Genomic DNA, 18,001 nt, shown 5'->3' with positions numbered 1-18,001 from the left:
CATGTTTTATATTCTAGTTTCTTCAAAATAGCCACCCTTTGCTCTGATTACTGTTTTGCACACTCTTGGCATTCTCTTTATGAGCTTCAAAGGGTTTTCCCTTCACTGATGTCATAGTTTTGATGCCTTCAGTGACAATCTACAAAGTAAATAGTCATGAAAATTAAGAAAACGCATTGAACTGAGAAGATGTGTCCAAACGTTTGGCCTGTACTGTATATTATTTATTTTAATACTCAATCTCGCTTAAATGTTAATGTATTTTGACAAAAATGTTATTATTTAATAATATCTAATACTCATTAATCTAGCTGTACATTTTTACCACACTGAATTAGCAATATATATATTTATTCTTGCGATGGATGTTTTTAGTCATGTATTGCATAATAATGAGATGTTAATTATGCTATTTATAGTACAGTTCTTGTCTTCGATTAGTTTGTATCCCACAATATGCTCCGCCAGTCCGCATACATCAGCAAAATAATCTACATAAAGACAAATTAAAAGTATCCGCCGGTACCTCCGGTGTGTCAGAAAGCTGCCGCTGACGTGACCCGAGCCGTCGCAGCCCGGCGTGGGACATGACATCCCCTCCGTCTTGCCGGACTTCCATGTGAACTGGATGCCGTTTAGGTAGCCATCTTTTTGTCTCTTTGCTGCTATTGGGCATCCCGATGCACTTCTGTGTGACGCGTACTTCCCTGTCACGTGACCTTGGCCATCACAACCAGGAACAGGACACCTGAATTAGGAGTCAAACATGGGAAGACATATGCTTAATATTTTTATTTGAATTCACATTTATTGATTTATTAGCTGGCACTAGTAAAAACACTGTCTGGTTTGCACATGCATGCTCAGGAGAAATATAATCTTAGAGAACATTTTAATTTAAAACATTTGTACGCACGTACAACACTTAAGACATTCAGTATATCAGTATGTGGAATTAAATTATGGAATGGATTAAGCAAAGAAATCAAACAATGTACTAATATGATTCACTTTAAGAAACTCTTCCAACCTAAAGTGTTTACAAAGTACAAAGAAGAAGAACCATGATAAACATTCTGATTTTATCCATTCATTTTCTAGATAATCTTACTTATCTCACCATATGAAATATAACTTACTTCACTAATTATTATTTATTTATTTTTTATTGTTATTACTTATGGAGTATATTGGGAATAAATTGAGAACAGGAAGTGAACAAAAGTGTTAGCAACTGCTATGTAAAGGTAAAGGGGTACAGGATTAAATAAGCTCTGCTTCTTCCTACTCCTTTTCGAACATGTTGAATAGAGAAACTGGAAATTGTGATGTATCATGTTGTATGCATGCATGTTCCAAATAAACACAAACTCAACTCAACTCAACTCAGATAGGCTGTGACCAGTTCAAGTCAGTTTAGTTAGAATTTTTAATAACTAGCAACATTTAACACCTTGGAGTGTTCAGTTTGATTATCAGCGATTTATAAAATCAAACACTAGTAGTATGAGACACCGAAGTGTGGACACAAAAAGCCAATGTTTGCATGTTTGTGATGCTTAATTTCTCTCATATAGTACATTGCACTTTGTTATCTTAACAAAGATGTTATACAATCACCCACTGACATTTTGCACAGAAAGCAGCTAAAGCCAAAAGAAATGAGGCACAGATTAATGCCCAACACACATATAATAGATTATGGTGATGATAATTTCAGGCTACAAGAAGCATAATTTGTGTCTTTAAATGCAAACAAATTGGTCTAAGATCAACTTAAAGAGCTTCGAAGATGTATATAGACAATTTGTCTGCAATTTGAAGTTTAGTGTGGTATTGTATTTTTAATTACCTTTACTTTAATGAAAAGTGAGTCATTTGACTCTTGATACCGCGGGATGATTGATTTCATCTTATAAAGCAGCGGATCTATGCAAGTGTAGACTACATTAGCTAGTGGATCATTTTGAAGCAAATCATTGTGACAGCAAATTATTATGCTCAACTCTTGACACGGTATTTTTAATTAAAGACTGCAGATTTTGGCAGGGTCTGCTCTGTTTTTTTCCAACAGGGAATTTAAAGTAATGAAAGTATGCCTGTACTTTTTTTTTTTTTTTTTTTTAAATCGTCATCCCTTTCTTATGAAGGTGTAGTCTCATAACACATATAGGAAGAAACTGCTCTTTTTTCTTTTAAAAGAAGAAGTGATTTCAGTTTTGTGAAAAACACTTCAAATGTGAATGCTTTGCTCAGATATTTTACAAGTGCTTCAATAACTACTTGTCTGCTTCAATCATAGAACTATGTAGAAAAAGAGAGTCTGAATATCGTCCCGTTGGACATTTAATGCATTAATACAAAACATGAAAAAAAACAATGATTCTCTTCATTTTAGTGGCATGTGTAAATTCATTGCACTGATTATGCAATGTGTTGCATGTTAAAGTCCATCCATCCATCTATTTTCTACCGCTTGTCCCTTTCGGGGTCGCGGGGGGTCCCTGGAGCCTATCTCAGTCATACAGTATATCTGTGTTATCTGTGGGGGGGAAGAGATTCTCTATTAATATATTTTCAGCGCTCATTTGGCGCCCTCCACAGGCGGGTTATGGCACCCTCAATACTACTCACATGAAATGGATTTAACCAAAACAAGTTCGATTGGCAACACTAAATTGGCCCTAGTGTGTGAATGTGAGTGTGAATGTTGTCTGTCTGTCTGTGTTGGCCATGTGATGAGCTGGCGACTTGTCCAGGGTGTACCCCGCCTTCCGCTCGATTGCAGCTGAGATAGGCTCCAGCAGCCCCCGCCACCCCAAAATGGACAAGCGGTAGCAAATGGATGGATGAAGTTCTATAAATCTCAAACATAATGCGGCGAACTAGAGTTGTACACGAAAGGCAACTTTGCAGATAGCAGCTTATTACTTTGGCACCCAGATAGCACAAAAGCACAGGCGCATAGGGCTGGGTAACAATTTCAATACTTTTGTATGTACGGAGCGAATTATATCGCTACTACGGGGTATCCGTAGTATTTCAACGACTTTGTTGCAAGTGACGCCACGACCGCTTGCAGACTCAACACTGGCCCAAGCACTTGGCAGGCAAATAGGCGTAGAAAATGGTCAAAAGTCCACTTCTCAATATGCGCCAGCTTGATGCTAATTTACATCGGATATGCCACAGACTTGCCACTGATTAGAATTAGCGATTTGACATGGCCATTCCAGCACCTCTAAATTTGGTTATGAAAACTGCAACTCAGATGCATGTTACAATCAAACAGCTGGTGTGTAATAAGTACAATAGTAAGGGCCTGCTCTACTAAAAGTTGTTTTAAGTGAGCAATTAAGGAGTGCAATCCGTGTAGCAGAGGTGAGGACTCGAGTCACATGACTTGGACTCAAGACAGACTCGTGTCATGAATTTGATGACTTTAGACTCGCCTTGACAAAATGTAAAGAGACTTGCAACTAGACTTATGACTTGTGACTTTACTTGGACTTGAGCCTTTTGACTTGACATGACTTGCTACTTTCCCCAAAACCCAACAATTAAAAAGTTATTCAGGAGCGCTCCGTATCTTTCATTTTGTACGTGTCTGTCTATCAGCGTGTGTGCTGCCTTCAGCGTGTGTGCTCTCAGTACAACAGCCATTCAAATTGGATCTACGTTGCTTTCATCCCACAGCATTCATCCAATCAAATTGCAGGACAACCAACGAAGAAGAGTTGTCAAAACGCGCCAGTGAGAATAATTATGCCAAAGTTGGTTTCGTTCGCGTCTAAAAACTACGACTTGGTTAACAAAAAACAAATTGCAGTATGCTAAACATGCAGTTCGAATATTACAGACGGAGACGCAACAACTTCCAACTTCGTTCGACATTTGAAGATGCACAAAGAAGGGTAAGTTTTGAATGTAAGCTAACGTTTATTGGCTTAGTAACGTAACTTTTATTTGCTGTGTAGTTAAATCAGTGAGGCTGTGAACTCACTGCTAATGCTATAACCATAGACATCTTATAAGGAGACGCAGCATGGAGTGCTACTGCCTACTGAGGCTGATGAGACGCGGGGCCGCCATCTTGGAGTAGTGATCCGCTCCACTTAGTGCAATTCATTTGTCAGGAGCAATGAACTGTCAACACATTTAATTCATTTTACCTCACTGAATACCACTGATTTTCACACACTTTTTTGTCATACGTGTAGCTATGATAAAGGACACATGTTTTGGCGTGTTTTATTATTCATAGTTTGCTTAACAGTAATAGAATATTCTTATATGCTATAAGTGACCAGACGTCCCAGATCAAAACTGGGAATATAATCCCAGAGAAGGGGGGAAAAAAACGGTCAGCTATATTTAAGTTGAAGAAACAGTATGATTAGGTTATATATACGCATGCGTATATCCTACATAAAAAATGTATGAATACATTAGATATCTATATATCTTAGGGACCTATAGACTGTATATCTGTTGCTGCAGCAGCAGAGAGTTTATTCTGTCTTGACACTTTGTATTGATATTTTGTATTACATTCTTCCCTTAAATGATAATGTGTACAGTGATTGTTTTATATGTATTTTTTATGTGTGTCGCTTTGGATAAAAGCGTCTGCCAAATACTTAAACATAAACATATATAAACACCTGAAAGTCTTTATATCAGTTAAAACCACCAATCTGTTTCACTGGATTCAGAATAAAACCAAATTCTGTCTTACTAACAATTATGTTAGTATTTGAATATTGTTACTTGAAGACTTACTCCTGGTTACAATTATACTGTTAAGAAAGTATTGTCTTATATTTTGCCTAAAATGAGAATGCATCATAATCAGTGGCGGCTGGTGAATTTTGTTTTAGGTGGGGCTGAAAGTTTGTAAACCAAACCCCTGTAGGGGCGTCATCCTCCCCCAGAAGATTTCTTTGTGATTTTCACATACAAATATTGAAGATCTTTGCTCCTTCTCAACTCTGTGGTAATATTATTTTCACAAAATACAACCAATAGTACGTTAATGTTAAATCTTAGTTGTGAAAAGTAATCCCCCGATTAATATTTTCAACAGTCCGCTCATTTGAGCAGGAAAACGCAGAACACCAGCCCGTCATCTTTGTTTTCTGCCTGTCAACTGTCAGTTTAGGCTGCTCGCCGGCTCCTCATCACCACTTCAAGATGGCGGCCAAATTGCTCGGGTCACAGCAGCCAATGCTGCTTCTACTTATAAGATGTCTATGGTTATAACGTCATTGCAAACACGGCAATCTGTTGCATCCACTGCAGTTCGCTACCTTATTCATACTTTTTGTCAAGTGATTTTTTTTAAGCAGAATTGCATGAGTTACCTACACTTAACGTTACATTAGTCCATGTATCACACACTGTAACGTAACGTTAGACGGCGGTCAGCAGCACCGCATATTTTAGCCACCTACAAAAAGACAAACATAGTCAAATAAAGGTCAGTTAAAATGTATACTATATTAAGAATATGTGTACATATTGCATAGGGCCTTGACATCTAAAAAGTACAACTCTGTTCATTGTTATGTTCATGTATTTGTTATGTTTTTCATGTGTACGCACACATCAACACACATACAGTATGAGATGAGATCAATGAGATAAGGTAAGAACAGGATAGAAACTGCTGTGGAACTAGTTACAATGCAATATGCCATGGAAATACAATGTTAACACTTTTGTGCAAATAAGTACAGTTGCACTTGTTATTTCAAATGTGTTTATTCTGTAAAGGAATGAGTTAAATGTTTAAAATGACTGGTTAATAGTACTATTATGAAGTGCAATGTCAGCACTATTTTTTCCCCTGCAATTTCAAATGCACTTGTTTTAATAAATAAATACAGCGTTTAAAAAACATACACAATCTGTGTAAATATATTAGTCTGTGGTTAAAAGGACTTGAAAGGACTCGAAACTCAAAAAACTTGAGACTTTGCAGTCTTGACTTTGGACTTGACTCGGGACTTGCCTGTCTTGACTCGGGACTTGAGGGCAAAGACTTGAGACTTACTTGTCACTTGCAAAACAATGACTTGGTCCCACCTCTGCCATGTAGTGTGTATGTCTTCATGAATATGTAAAATATATGCTTATTATCAGAACACCCACAACAGTGGCAGAAGATGCAAACACAAATATTCAGCACGCCCAAAGTCATTTATCAAGACTAAAATTGGTACTGTTGAGTAACGGTATGGATTCCCTGGTACCAGTATCGTTCACACTGGAAAGGTACCCATCTCTACATGAGCACACCTCCTTGTGGTTAGAGTGTCCGCCCTGAGATCGGTAGGTCGTGAGTTCAAACCCCGGCCGAGTCATACCAAAGACTATAAAAATGGGACCCATTACCTCCCTTCTTGGCACTTAGCATCAAGGGTTAGAATTGGGGGTTAAATCACCAAAATGATCCCTGAGCGCAGCCACCGCTGCTGCTCACTGCTCCCCTCCCCTCCCAGGGGGTGGAACAAGGGGATGGGTCAAATGCAGAGGTTGATTTCACCACACCTAGTGTGTGTGTGACTATCAGTGGTACCTTAACTTTAACTTTAACTTAACACGCTACTATGTTATTTTCACTATGGACAAATAACCAAAACGGGTGAATTGTGAGTCAATATGATACAGTGGACTGCTAGTTGAGTTGTGGGTAGGGAAGCCAAAGATAAAATTATGGAGATACAGTATGTCATCACTTTATGTATATCATACTATGGAGCGGATGTTATAAAATAAGCCAACGACATAATGAATGTGAATTAAGTGGTGGTAAAGTACATTTCAATGTCAGCTAATCATAGTGGCAGTAACACTTGTACAGTAATACATCACCCCTAGAATCCACCAGAACATTTACTTTGAGAACGGCCCAAGTGTGTTGTTTGTGTTCTGCGCCACCACAAAAATCAATTTAGCTGCAGGAGGAGCTCCGAGAGCCCACCGAGGGATTTAGGTAACGTTCCAATCAATCTCTCCCTGCCTCTCATGCTTGCCACTCACTCTCTTCCCTCCTTGTGGCTCTGCAGGAGATCACCAGAGACTGCAGAATCGCAGCTGCAACTTAATGTCTTCTCAAGTTGGCTTTATCTTTGCATCCATGAGCGCACATCCAAGACCAATCGACTGTTTTTTTTCTCCTTTGTAATGGGAAAAGTCAAATGCGTATTTTAAGAGGGTCCTTTGCTCACCTGATTGGCTCTTGGTCCTCCTTGTTCTCTTTACTGTGGATGATCTTTATTCCGCTTTTCCTGGCACGCGGACAACCTGAGAGACTGCACATCAATTGTTACAGGTGTTACAAAGATCAAGAAGTAGGCCACATTTGGATCTACTGTATATTTCGATAAAAGTGGACCAAGTAGTTGATATATATTTTGTGATGCAAACTGTACCTTCTGTGAGAGGCGTAGTTGCCAGTGATATGTCCCGAACCATCGCACCCTGGTGTCGGGCACCTGGGGCAGAAAACACAACAAGGGCTCAGGGTCTAGTATCTTCATGAGAATAGACCCAAAAGGTAAAAACAACAAGGCATTCGGATTGTGATTGTACATATATATTCAAAATATTTCTTTATTTCTTATATATTAAATGTGATTACAGTTTCATAAATCAGAGTACAAAGTAATATGTGAATATTTTGTTTACAGTTTAAAATATGTACTACCAAAGTAATTGATAACATTTCTGTGTTCACTAGTATTTTATAGTAATTAATTATTTTCAACACAAGAATTTTGTCTTAATATACAGTATATATATATATATTTTTTTAAAGTCTTCTTACAAAAAAATAATAATCTAAATGGTTTTAGTATTCTTATATTTTTGGTATGCAGACACCCCTAATAGCAGTAGTAATTATCTAATATAATGGTCAAATATTACTACAGCATATTAAAAAAGGTAAAAATTAATCTGAAGCAAAAAAAAAAATCAGTAAAACATACAAACACAAGTCATCTTCAAGCCTTACTTGAGCTCTTGCGCGTTGTTGGCCAGCATACTCCGAATACTTTTATCAGCTAATGGACAACCTGAGAGGCTGAAAAATATACCCCAACATTAGCAAAAAAACAATAACAATTATACAGTAAGAATCTCCAACAATTGTAGCATAAGTCACACAAACTGAAAAAAATTTGAAAATGCAAAAAGGGACAAGCGGTAGAAAATGGATGGATGGATGGATTTGCAAGGGAAGCTGACTCCAAACTAAATCTAGCTTGTGTTACTGTATCGTACTTGTACTCATGTGAATGCACCCAATTCATATCTAAAATACTGTAGTAAGTTGACATATGGTATACAGTAGATGCCTACTATTCGCAATAGCGCAAATAACAACGTTAAGGGTACCCCCTTTTTGATACTCAAACCCTTATGACTCTCACATTTATCAAACACATTTTAAATTCAGCAACCATTTGTGCGTAACTGTGCCAGTTTGCACTTACATTCCAAATGTGCTAAATATAGACACAAAACAGTGGTGCAAAACAGTTTCGGGCTTGATAAATCACATTGAGAGTGCTACATGATTATACATGCATGTCCCCCAAGTATTGTGGGCGTCCTAATAATAAGCATATAGTCTGCATATACATACATGAAGACTCTAATCTGCTCATCTAAGAGAGACAATCGCATGCGCACAAGCTTGGTCGATCAGCTTTTTGTGCGCTATCAGGTTTAGCAGATCAGGCCTATACAGTATCGTATTTACAAATCATGCAGTTACACGACAGTATGTCTTGTCAAAGCATATAACAGCTAGAAAATGTTGAGTGAATTGACTTCATAGAAAATGCATGGATGGATATCTGTTTTCCCCCAGCAGTGTAGCGCCATCAAAATAATTTCTATTCACGATAGCGCCATCAAAATAATTTCTATTCAAGATACCATAAAAAACCTGACTTCATTACAATTAAAAGCAGAGAAAATCGGGGTCTCCATAGCTGAACAGGCAGGGATCTACTATGGTATGTTAGTGGTGGGAATGTTCAGGCGCCTTACATTTTGATTACAATTCAGAGGCTACGATTCAATTATATATCTGTTTATTGCTGCATTTTTAATTCTTATATTGTATAATAATATCATTATATATTCACCGTAAGCACCCAACTCAAAGAAGTGTGTAAAATCTACCCAATCATATCTATTGCTCACATTGCTGTCATATTATTTTCTCTAGTCAAATACACTTATCCTATTGTCGTTTCACTACGTCACATTCAAGCCATCTTAGCGGTTAGCGTGGGTTCTCATCTCCTCCTCCTGCTGTGTTTTTCTTTGTGTGTGTCAGTGGTAGTTCCACGTTTCAGAACCGTCTAAATTACTTGATTTAACATATTTAAATAATCTAAATTTGGATGTTTGTCCGTCGATTCTAAATAATCTATGTCCCAATCGTGATGCATCTGGAAATGAATAATTTCTCTCACCTCCGTCACCGTGGTATGTTATGACTACTTTATTAAAAAAAATATGGCTGACAAGATGAAAGATCAAGAGTACTTTCCAGAATGCAAAACAGCCAATCTGCTTAAATCTTCTTCTTCTACGTGATAAATAGCTATTGCGAGCTGCAACTAGCCCTTTAATCTTTAATTGCTACACCTTCTAAATAGTTGGGCTATTATTATTGTTAATTGTTATCATATTACCATATATTATAGCATTATTAAAATAAGAGCGAGACTAACGTTTGACAGCATAGTCAAGGTAAACTGAAAACAATTATTAGAAGTCGACTTGTAGGATCCACCAGGGAAAAACAAAGTCACACCTTCGATGTGAGGCGAAATTGCTTGTTAAGTGGCAAAAGGAGAAATACACAGATTTATGAGCCCAAAAGGAAGGAGAAAGAACATGTAAATATCACAGAAAGAGGGGTTGATTGAGGCCATGTCTACACTAAGTTGTTTAACCGCTTATACGAATAATTATTTAGCCTAAGACCCGTTTTAGCTACATTAAACCAGGTCTTCGGACAAATTTTTACACGGGTAAGTGCGCCGTGTATTTCTTGAATCTCCGGCACTTAGCTTTGTATGGACTCGTTGATCGTTTACAAAGTGAGTTCGGAGAGGAAGTGACGCCAGAAAGACCGCGGCCACACCTGGAAGTGACGTCAGAAAGAACGCGCCACATCCAGCTTCATAATAAAGCGGTTTCGTAACTCGGAGGTAAACACTGGAAATATGGAGGCGAGTCATCCAGACATGTCATGGTTCTCATTCTTCTACGTGTACTTGTGGAAATCACACATGAATACCTTTTTGGGATACTACACTTCTCAGACGGCAAGAGAACTTTCGAATGTCAGCTGTGATTCTACTTAGCGAAAAACTTCGTCCATTTGTCGAAGGAGAGACAACGAGAATGCGAGCTCCCGTGGATGTGATACAAAAGGTAGCGTGTGCTTTGTATTACCTGGCCGTCGAGGAAAACGGTGAATTAATTTGGACTGGCAAAGCAGACTGTATCAGTTATTGTCCACCATGTATGTCGCGGACTCGACATCTAGGTCCAGAGTATATAAAGTCACCAAAAAGGAATGGACAATGAAGGTGAAGGCAAAAGAGTGAGGAGTGTCCTGACCAGATATCTACATCCCTAGTTTGATTGATGTAAAATGTTCTTTATCACATTGTTCACGTGTCTAATAAAGATTGGATACATTTTTGATGTCTCAGGTGTGATTCACTACAATAGGGCCCCACAGCACACTGGATTCCAGTTAATTGAAATACCACAACACTGGATATTGTTCAGATAAGTTAAATTTAAGAACTTGCACACAAAGCAACACTGGAGATGACTATGACGTGCGCATTTTCCACGCATGCGTACTAGGTCGTGTTGCGCTGGCGGACGGAGAGGGGCGGGGGTCTTAAACGGTGGCATTGTTGTGTGTGGACACTAATAAGGTTAGGTGTCATTTACCCTGGATGATCTTATCCGGTTTAGTGTAAACGGGGTCTGAGATGTTGTTTGATTTTCATTGTTTCCAGTTTAGCTTCACTGTCTGCGATTCATTTTGTGGTTGGGACGCTGGTTCCTGAGCTCATTTATAATTTGGATTCGGATGATGTCCGAATCCACTCATTTGTGGATTGCAGAATATAAAGCTAAATAAAACAGCATGGATGTAGAAGTGAATGGTGCTCTGCAAGTAAGGAAGGTGTGAATGGACCATAGATGAGGGGGGAGCGATGTGAATGGGAGTTTACATGGCAAAGACATGTGGTCGTAGGCGGGCTCTTACGTGATCAGGTCCTTCTTAGTCTCTTTGCACTGAGCAAATTTAGGCTTGGGACTGGGTATGTTAACATCTGTGGTATAGGAGCGGTCTTCTAGCAGGTCTTGGAAGGGGTCCAGGTCATCCTGCCGAAGACAAGTGCAGGGAAGGAATGGGAAGAGCAAGAGAAATTTAGTAATGATAGATATGAGTATTAACTTTAACTACACCCTTAGTCTTTCCTTTTTATATGCAGCATGGTAGCCATTTCTGCTGTGTAATTTACCGTACATTATTCATGTAGAATTGATGGGTGCACCGATGGGCAGAGCCTTTCTGATTGTGAGCCTAAACATTTCTAACACAATTACCTTATACAATCCTGTATAGGCTTTTTATCATACAGTACAATGTAATCAAGAACCTGACTTCAGACCTCTCTGGCAACTCTCAAACTACCAGTTCCTATCTGTATATTCTGGTCTGCAGTGGTAAAACCTGCCACCCTCTCCAGCCTATGGGCCCACAGCCAAGTCCATACATCCATCCATCTTCTTCACTGCTTCTCCTGTTCACAGACTGAACCTGCTGATCCCAACTGGCTTAAGGTGAGAAGCAGTATACACCCTGCACTGATCACCAGTCAATCAAAGCTCTGACACTTATGGACAAACAACTATTTACACTCACACCGATGGGCAATTTAAAGTTTGTGTAATTGTAAAATACATGATTTTGGACTGTGGGGAGAAAACAGAGTATGAGCACTCAAAATGGTTGTCTCTGTCCACAACCACTAGGAGGGGCATATGATCATGACCTTGGCTTTCGTAAAGATTTTAGGATTTCTTTCTTTCATTTAAATCCGTCAGTTATAAATAACGACGTAATAAAAGTTAAATTAAAATCAAAGTCCGATGATGTGGTTGTTTGAATCACATTGGGAATGTGTAACACAACCAACACTCCCTTCCACAAATGCAAAGTGGTAAACAGACGTCATAACGTCTTCAAATCTCACTTTTACACATTCACACACAGCAACATTAGGGAACCAGGATGAGGGAATAGAAGAAAGGTAAGCAAATAATAAATGTATTTGTGGCAGCACCCAACAATGTTATGTTCAGTTTCACTTTTGCATTTCACAGCACATACTGCATTCGAAGACCCTAGATTAAAGTTGAAAACAGAGGCCTCATTTGTTTTTAAAGACAGGGTAGGCTTATCACTCAATAGAAGCACTAATAATGATTTTAAAAATATGTATTAATTCAGCTTCTCCAGCTCCCCCGTGACTCAGAGAGAGAGAAGCGGTAGAAAAAAATGGATGGATGTATGATTATTATTATTATCCATTTATGAAACACAAATTAGCTCATTTCTACCTTACATTAATAAGTAAAGGGCAACTTGACATATTTATAATCATATTTAAATGAATAATGATAGGCTGTATGAATAAAACCCATATTCTGGCAACTTTTCTATTGTCTATCTGCATTTTTGTTGACACTACTTTGTCAAACAAAGCAGAACTTTTGTATGCAAAACACCCAAAAAACACCAAACAATTTAGGGGTTTAAGTATATTTTACATTTACCTCCCCAGTCCCACAAAAAAAGCCTAAAGATGCCACTGGTTCGAACTCTTGACGAACAAATTTATTTTTCTTTTTTGTCCTGTCCAGCTACTTAGACAAATCATATAGTTGATGTACAAACGTAGATGCCCATATCGGCGGTACACATTTTCTTTACAAAAGAGAAGTGTGGGATACTTCTCTTGTTGCCTTATTTGTATTTGACTTTATTAAATGGATTTATATTATTATTTGGTGCAGCCGGGCCGGAGCAGGAGGGGATAGAAAGAGAAAAAAAGGAAGACAGAGGGGGAAATTGCAGAGACAAGAGGGGGATAAGACAGAGAGACAATTACAGTAGCAAACACAACAATAACAACAACAACAACAACAACAACAGAACAACATCAGCAAGTAGAGTGTCCGCCCTGAGATCGGTAGGTCGTAAGTTCAAACCCCGGCTGAGTCATACCAAAGACTATAAACATGGGATCCATTACCTCCCTGCTTGGCACTCAGCATCAAGGGTTGGAATTGGGGGTTAAACCACCAAAAATGATTCCCGGGCGCGGCCACTGCTATTGCTCACTGCTCCCCTCACCTCCCAGGGGGTGATCAAGGGTGATGAGTCAAATGCAGAGAATAATTTCGCCACACCTAGTGTGTGTGTGTGACAATCATGGGTACTTTAACTTTTTAAAAAGGATATGTACAAATATGATGGTAAAAGTGATAGCAAGTGAAATGAATAATAATACAGAAATGAAAATGAACATTATTACACTACAAATGAGCAATACAAATACCAATAGAAATAGCACTATTGATAATGAATAATAACAATAATTAGCTCTATTATCAACAATACAATTGTTCAAACGCAAAAATACATATATGTAATGATAATTTGAAATACACAAAAAAGCAGATAAATGGAGGGGAAGAAAGAGAAGCCAACTATATTAACCTTGTAGATTGTTATAGTAACAAATTAACAATAGGTTAAGCAAACACATTATTGATGAAACCAAGACATAAACATGCAAAGATTGTGAAGTTTCTGACCATGGAGAGCGACACCTACTGTGCTTCCAGGTTATCACACCCGATACGAAGCATGTGTATACATGCAAGGGGGAACTGGTTTACAATCACATAATTTAGGTATGTTAATACCATTTAAAAAATTTGAAACCATATTAAAGTTTTTTTCCATAGAAATTTGGAAAACATTACCAGATGCATGCAAAAACCGTATTGTTTTTACATGTGAGTTGGTGGCTATGGAATACTTATATGTTCATAATTGTCATCCACATCCTCAATGTATTTTATACACGGGCAAACACATGATACATGTGTAATTACTTATTCTGCTCATCAATGCAGATATACAGTATATTGTTGAGGGAGTTGTCTGCCTTGTCATTGTAATGCTCCATTCTACCGCTAGATGGCAATACCGTGTCGTGTCAGCCTGCTTTAAAGTGCATACATGAGACTGTGTTTTGTCTGCAGTGTGTGCAAGCAGGGCAGTTGATGCAATTCCCTCTCCTTTCTCCCATGCCCGCAGTGTAAGTACAGTATTGCTTATGAAGAGACAGGTTCAGAAATGGCCCCAAATTGCTGCCCACCTACTACAAGCTGGGTCATGCAGCTCCTCCAATCAAAAGGAGGGGAAGTACAGAGAATGACACATGCACACATGTAGGCCCGCTAAGCAAAAAAAGTAGGCTAACTTGGGATCTCACACACACACACACACACACGCACACACACACACACACACACACACACACACACACACACACACACACACACACACACACACACACACACACACACACACACACACACACACACACACACACACACACACACACACACACACACTCACACACGCACGCCCGTTCTTGTATTTGTAACCTTCTTGAGACCTCTGAAAAATGCCTACCTCTAGTATTATAATAAAAGTCGTAATCTTACTCAACGCGAGTCAACATTTTACAAGAAAAACTGAACATTCGTGCAATATTATGATAAAAGTTGGAATTTTACTCAATGACAGTCGCAATTTTACAAGAAAAGCTTAAAATGTTGGCAATTTTATGAAAAGAGTCGTAATTTTACTTGACAAGAGGTCACAATTTTATAAGAAAACTTTAAAATGTTGGCAATACTATGATAATAATCGGAATTTTACTTGGCAAAATTATGACAAAAGTAAGAATTTTACTCAAAAAATGTCACTATTTTACAAGAGCAACAAAAACATTGGCAATATTGTGATAAAGGTCAGAATTTGATATGACAAATGTCACCATTTTGCATTAAAAAGTAATAACTTTACATTAAAAAGTAGTAATTTTACGAGAAAATATTGCAATGTTACAAAAACAGAAAGAATATGAGAAATTGGGCCCAATTTTATTTAAAAAAAAGTAGACGCATTGTGAGAAAAAGACTGCTTTTAGTTAATTATTTTATTTATTTTTGTTTGCAATTGGTTTTTAATCTTCATTATTTACTTCAAGTTATTACAGTATGTCTGTATATAATTTTTTTATATATTTATTTTTTTCCAATTTTGGCCAAAGGGGGCGCTTTTCAATTTCTTACACACACTCGTTATTTCATATGTTGACCAGAGGGGGAGCACTTTTAAAAGCGACACACAGTCAATTTGAAAAATCCCTCCTTTTTGGGACCACCCTAATTTTGATAGATTTCACCACCAGGGGTGCAAATGAGACATTCTCATTTGCAATGATTTACCGTATTGGGACCATAATTTCGGTTCCTAACTTGTTCACCGGTCCTCATATGAAGGTACTTTTCCATGTTGATGTCTCAAGAAGGGTAGAAATACAAGAACACACACACACACACACACACACACACACACACACACACACACACACACACACACACACACACACACACACACACACACACACACACACACACACACACACACACACACACACACACACACACACACACACACAGAGTTTCTTGTCCCCTCCACTCACACACACACACATACTACACACTGGGGTGTCTGTGCACATCGACAGATGCACCCAGCAGTCGTGCATTGATTTCCAGCAGCTCTTTGATGAGATGAGCTATTCCGACTCTTTCCCAAGGTGCTACTTTGCATAATTCATCTCAGAGAAGAGCAAAATATAAAAAATATATATATAAAAAAAAAAAAAGCAGCAGTGTGATGTGGGTAACATAACACTAACTGAGCATATACTGTAATGCTGACATCAATTAACTTTCAGATCCATTAGGAGATCTCAGAAAGTCCCAACTATGACTTGTTGAGTGGTTTTCTAATTTAACAGCAAGCCAGACAGCAGGCAAGAAACCCGGAAGACAATCAGACATCGATGCAAATGTTTGAGGAGGAGACACAATGTGCAATGAGAGGGGGATGGAGCTCAAACACAGACAGCCTTGAGTGAAGCATGCCAACTGCACTGTCTGGAAAAACAACAACAACAAAAAAAAACACCTCCATATCATCTAAATCACGCTGGAAAGTCTTTGGAAGAATGTGTCATATAGCTTCTCATTATTGTTGCTATTTGTGTTCATCGCCATCTTGTTAAGGAAATAATAAATACTTGAGCTCTGCTTCTTCTTACTTATTTTTGTGAAGTGTGGTGCAACATGAGCTGTTACCGTTAACATGATCAAATTAAATAGGCGACATTAGTGGAACACCTTGCAATTATAAATCCAGCACTCGCAGCTCCTTGAGAAGAGCGGAACATGCTTTTGTCTAGGAGTCTGCCAAAGTCTCCCCGCAGTCACTTTTTTTGTGTGCAAAAGAGTATGTAGGAGGTTCTGATTACTCGCTAAATTGGCAACACTGAGTGTTCTTATTCTCTGGCAGACCCGGTGAGTTACGCGTTTATGATGAATGGCTGAGGGATGAGAATCTTACAAGAACTCATGATTTCATTCCGAATCTCGAGTTGACGATTTGATTCAGAAACAATTCACGATTCAACACAATCCTCAATATATCATTTGGAATAAAAAATATAAAATTAACTTTTCGCAACGGGTTACAGGTTACAAAAGCTTCTTTTTTTTCTTCCGTAAAATCTGTTTGTTTTGTTTGCACACATACTGCAAATTGAAAAACGGTACAACATATGGTAAATTTCTGGCAAATTTCTGCTGTTGTTATCCATCAAAATCTATTGTAATTTTTACAGGGTACACTTTGACAGATAACTTGCTTTGAAATCATCAGTCAAGCAGCCAAAGGAGACACCGCATTAGTCTCTTCACCAAAGTAAATGCTGTATATCTTTAATACATTACTTCCGAAAAATACCGCAGTTTGTACTGCGTTCTATTGTATTATACTTCAAACAGTACTTCTTATTTAAAAGTCAGTTTTTCTTTTTAAAAGGCTTGTTACGTCTTCCATTGAAATTAATTTAACTTGTGCGTGGTCCTTGAGAACACAACCATTTCAAGAAGTAACATGTCTTTTAAGAAGAAAAAACTAATTTTTAGATTTAATTTTTTTAATAAAAACTATACCATAGAATATACTACATACCACTACAGAAGTTGTATGACATAATTAAATATTAATTAAAAAAGGAAAAAGCAAAACTTAAAATTCTAAATAATTTCAACAAAGATAATAAAGATGTTAGATACAATTATATAGTAAAGGATTTTAATATTTTTTTGTAAAAATCGGCCCTACCTTGGCTAAACGAATACCAACAATTAAAGTTGATAACAAAACTGGAGAAACGAAGTAAATCTGTACAGCAAATATGGGCATCTGCATCAACAATATGATTTGCCTGAGTAGCTGGACAGGACAAAAAGAAAACAAAAAAAACTGGAGATACTATAATAGATAATATAAACAGAATTTTTCTTGATAAAGTAGACAAGATTGAAATATTAAAAACTGTGAAGCAGTGTCCAAATATGACCTCAAACGATTATGTAGACATGAATATGACATTTATAAAGAGCATCATAGTTATCAAACCATTTGTAATTTATCATTCCCAAAAGGGATATTTCCAGATCATATAAAAATTGCTAAAGTAATACCACTTTACAAAGATGGAAACAA

The 18,001-nt window shown here is 37.8% G+C and overlaps 1 protein-coding gene across 1 annotated transcript in view; it reads right to left on the bottom strand.

Annotated features, from left to right (window-relative positions):
- Positions 1-18,001, bottom strand: part of LOC133646109 (myelin transcription factor 1-like protein) — an 83,948-nt gene that overhangs the window by 12,693 nt on the left and 53,254 nt on the right. Inside the window, exons 6-10 of the mRNA XM_062041130.1 lie at positions 11,321-11,439; positions 8,021-8,089; positions 7,437-7,499; positions 7,233-7,316; positions 527-748 (exon numbers count right to left, since the gene is read on the bottom strand). Coding sequence (XP_061897114.1) covers positions 527-748; positions 7,233-7,316; positions 7,437-7,499; positions 8,021-8,089; positions 11,321-11,439 — 557 coding nt within the window. The remainder of the gene's footprint in view (positions 1-526; positions 749-7,232; positions 7,317-7,436; positions 7,500-8,020; positions 8,090-11,320; positions 11,440-18,001) is intronic.

Source organism: Entelurus aequoreus, linkage group LG03 (genome assembly GCF_033978785.1).
Source record: "Entelurus aequoreus isolate RoL-2023_Sb linkage group LG03, RoL_Eaeq_v1.1, whole genome shotgun sequence".
Lineage (NCBI taxonomy): Eukaryota > Metazoa > Chordata > Actinopteri > Syngnathiformes > Syngnathidae > Entelurus > Entelurus aequoreus.
This window is presented reverse-complemented; position numbering and strand designations above follow the sequence as displayed.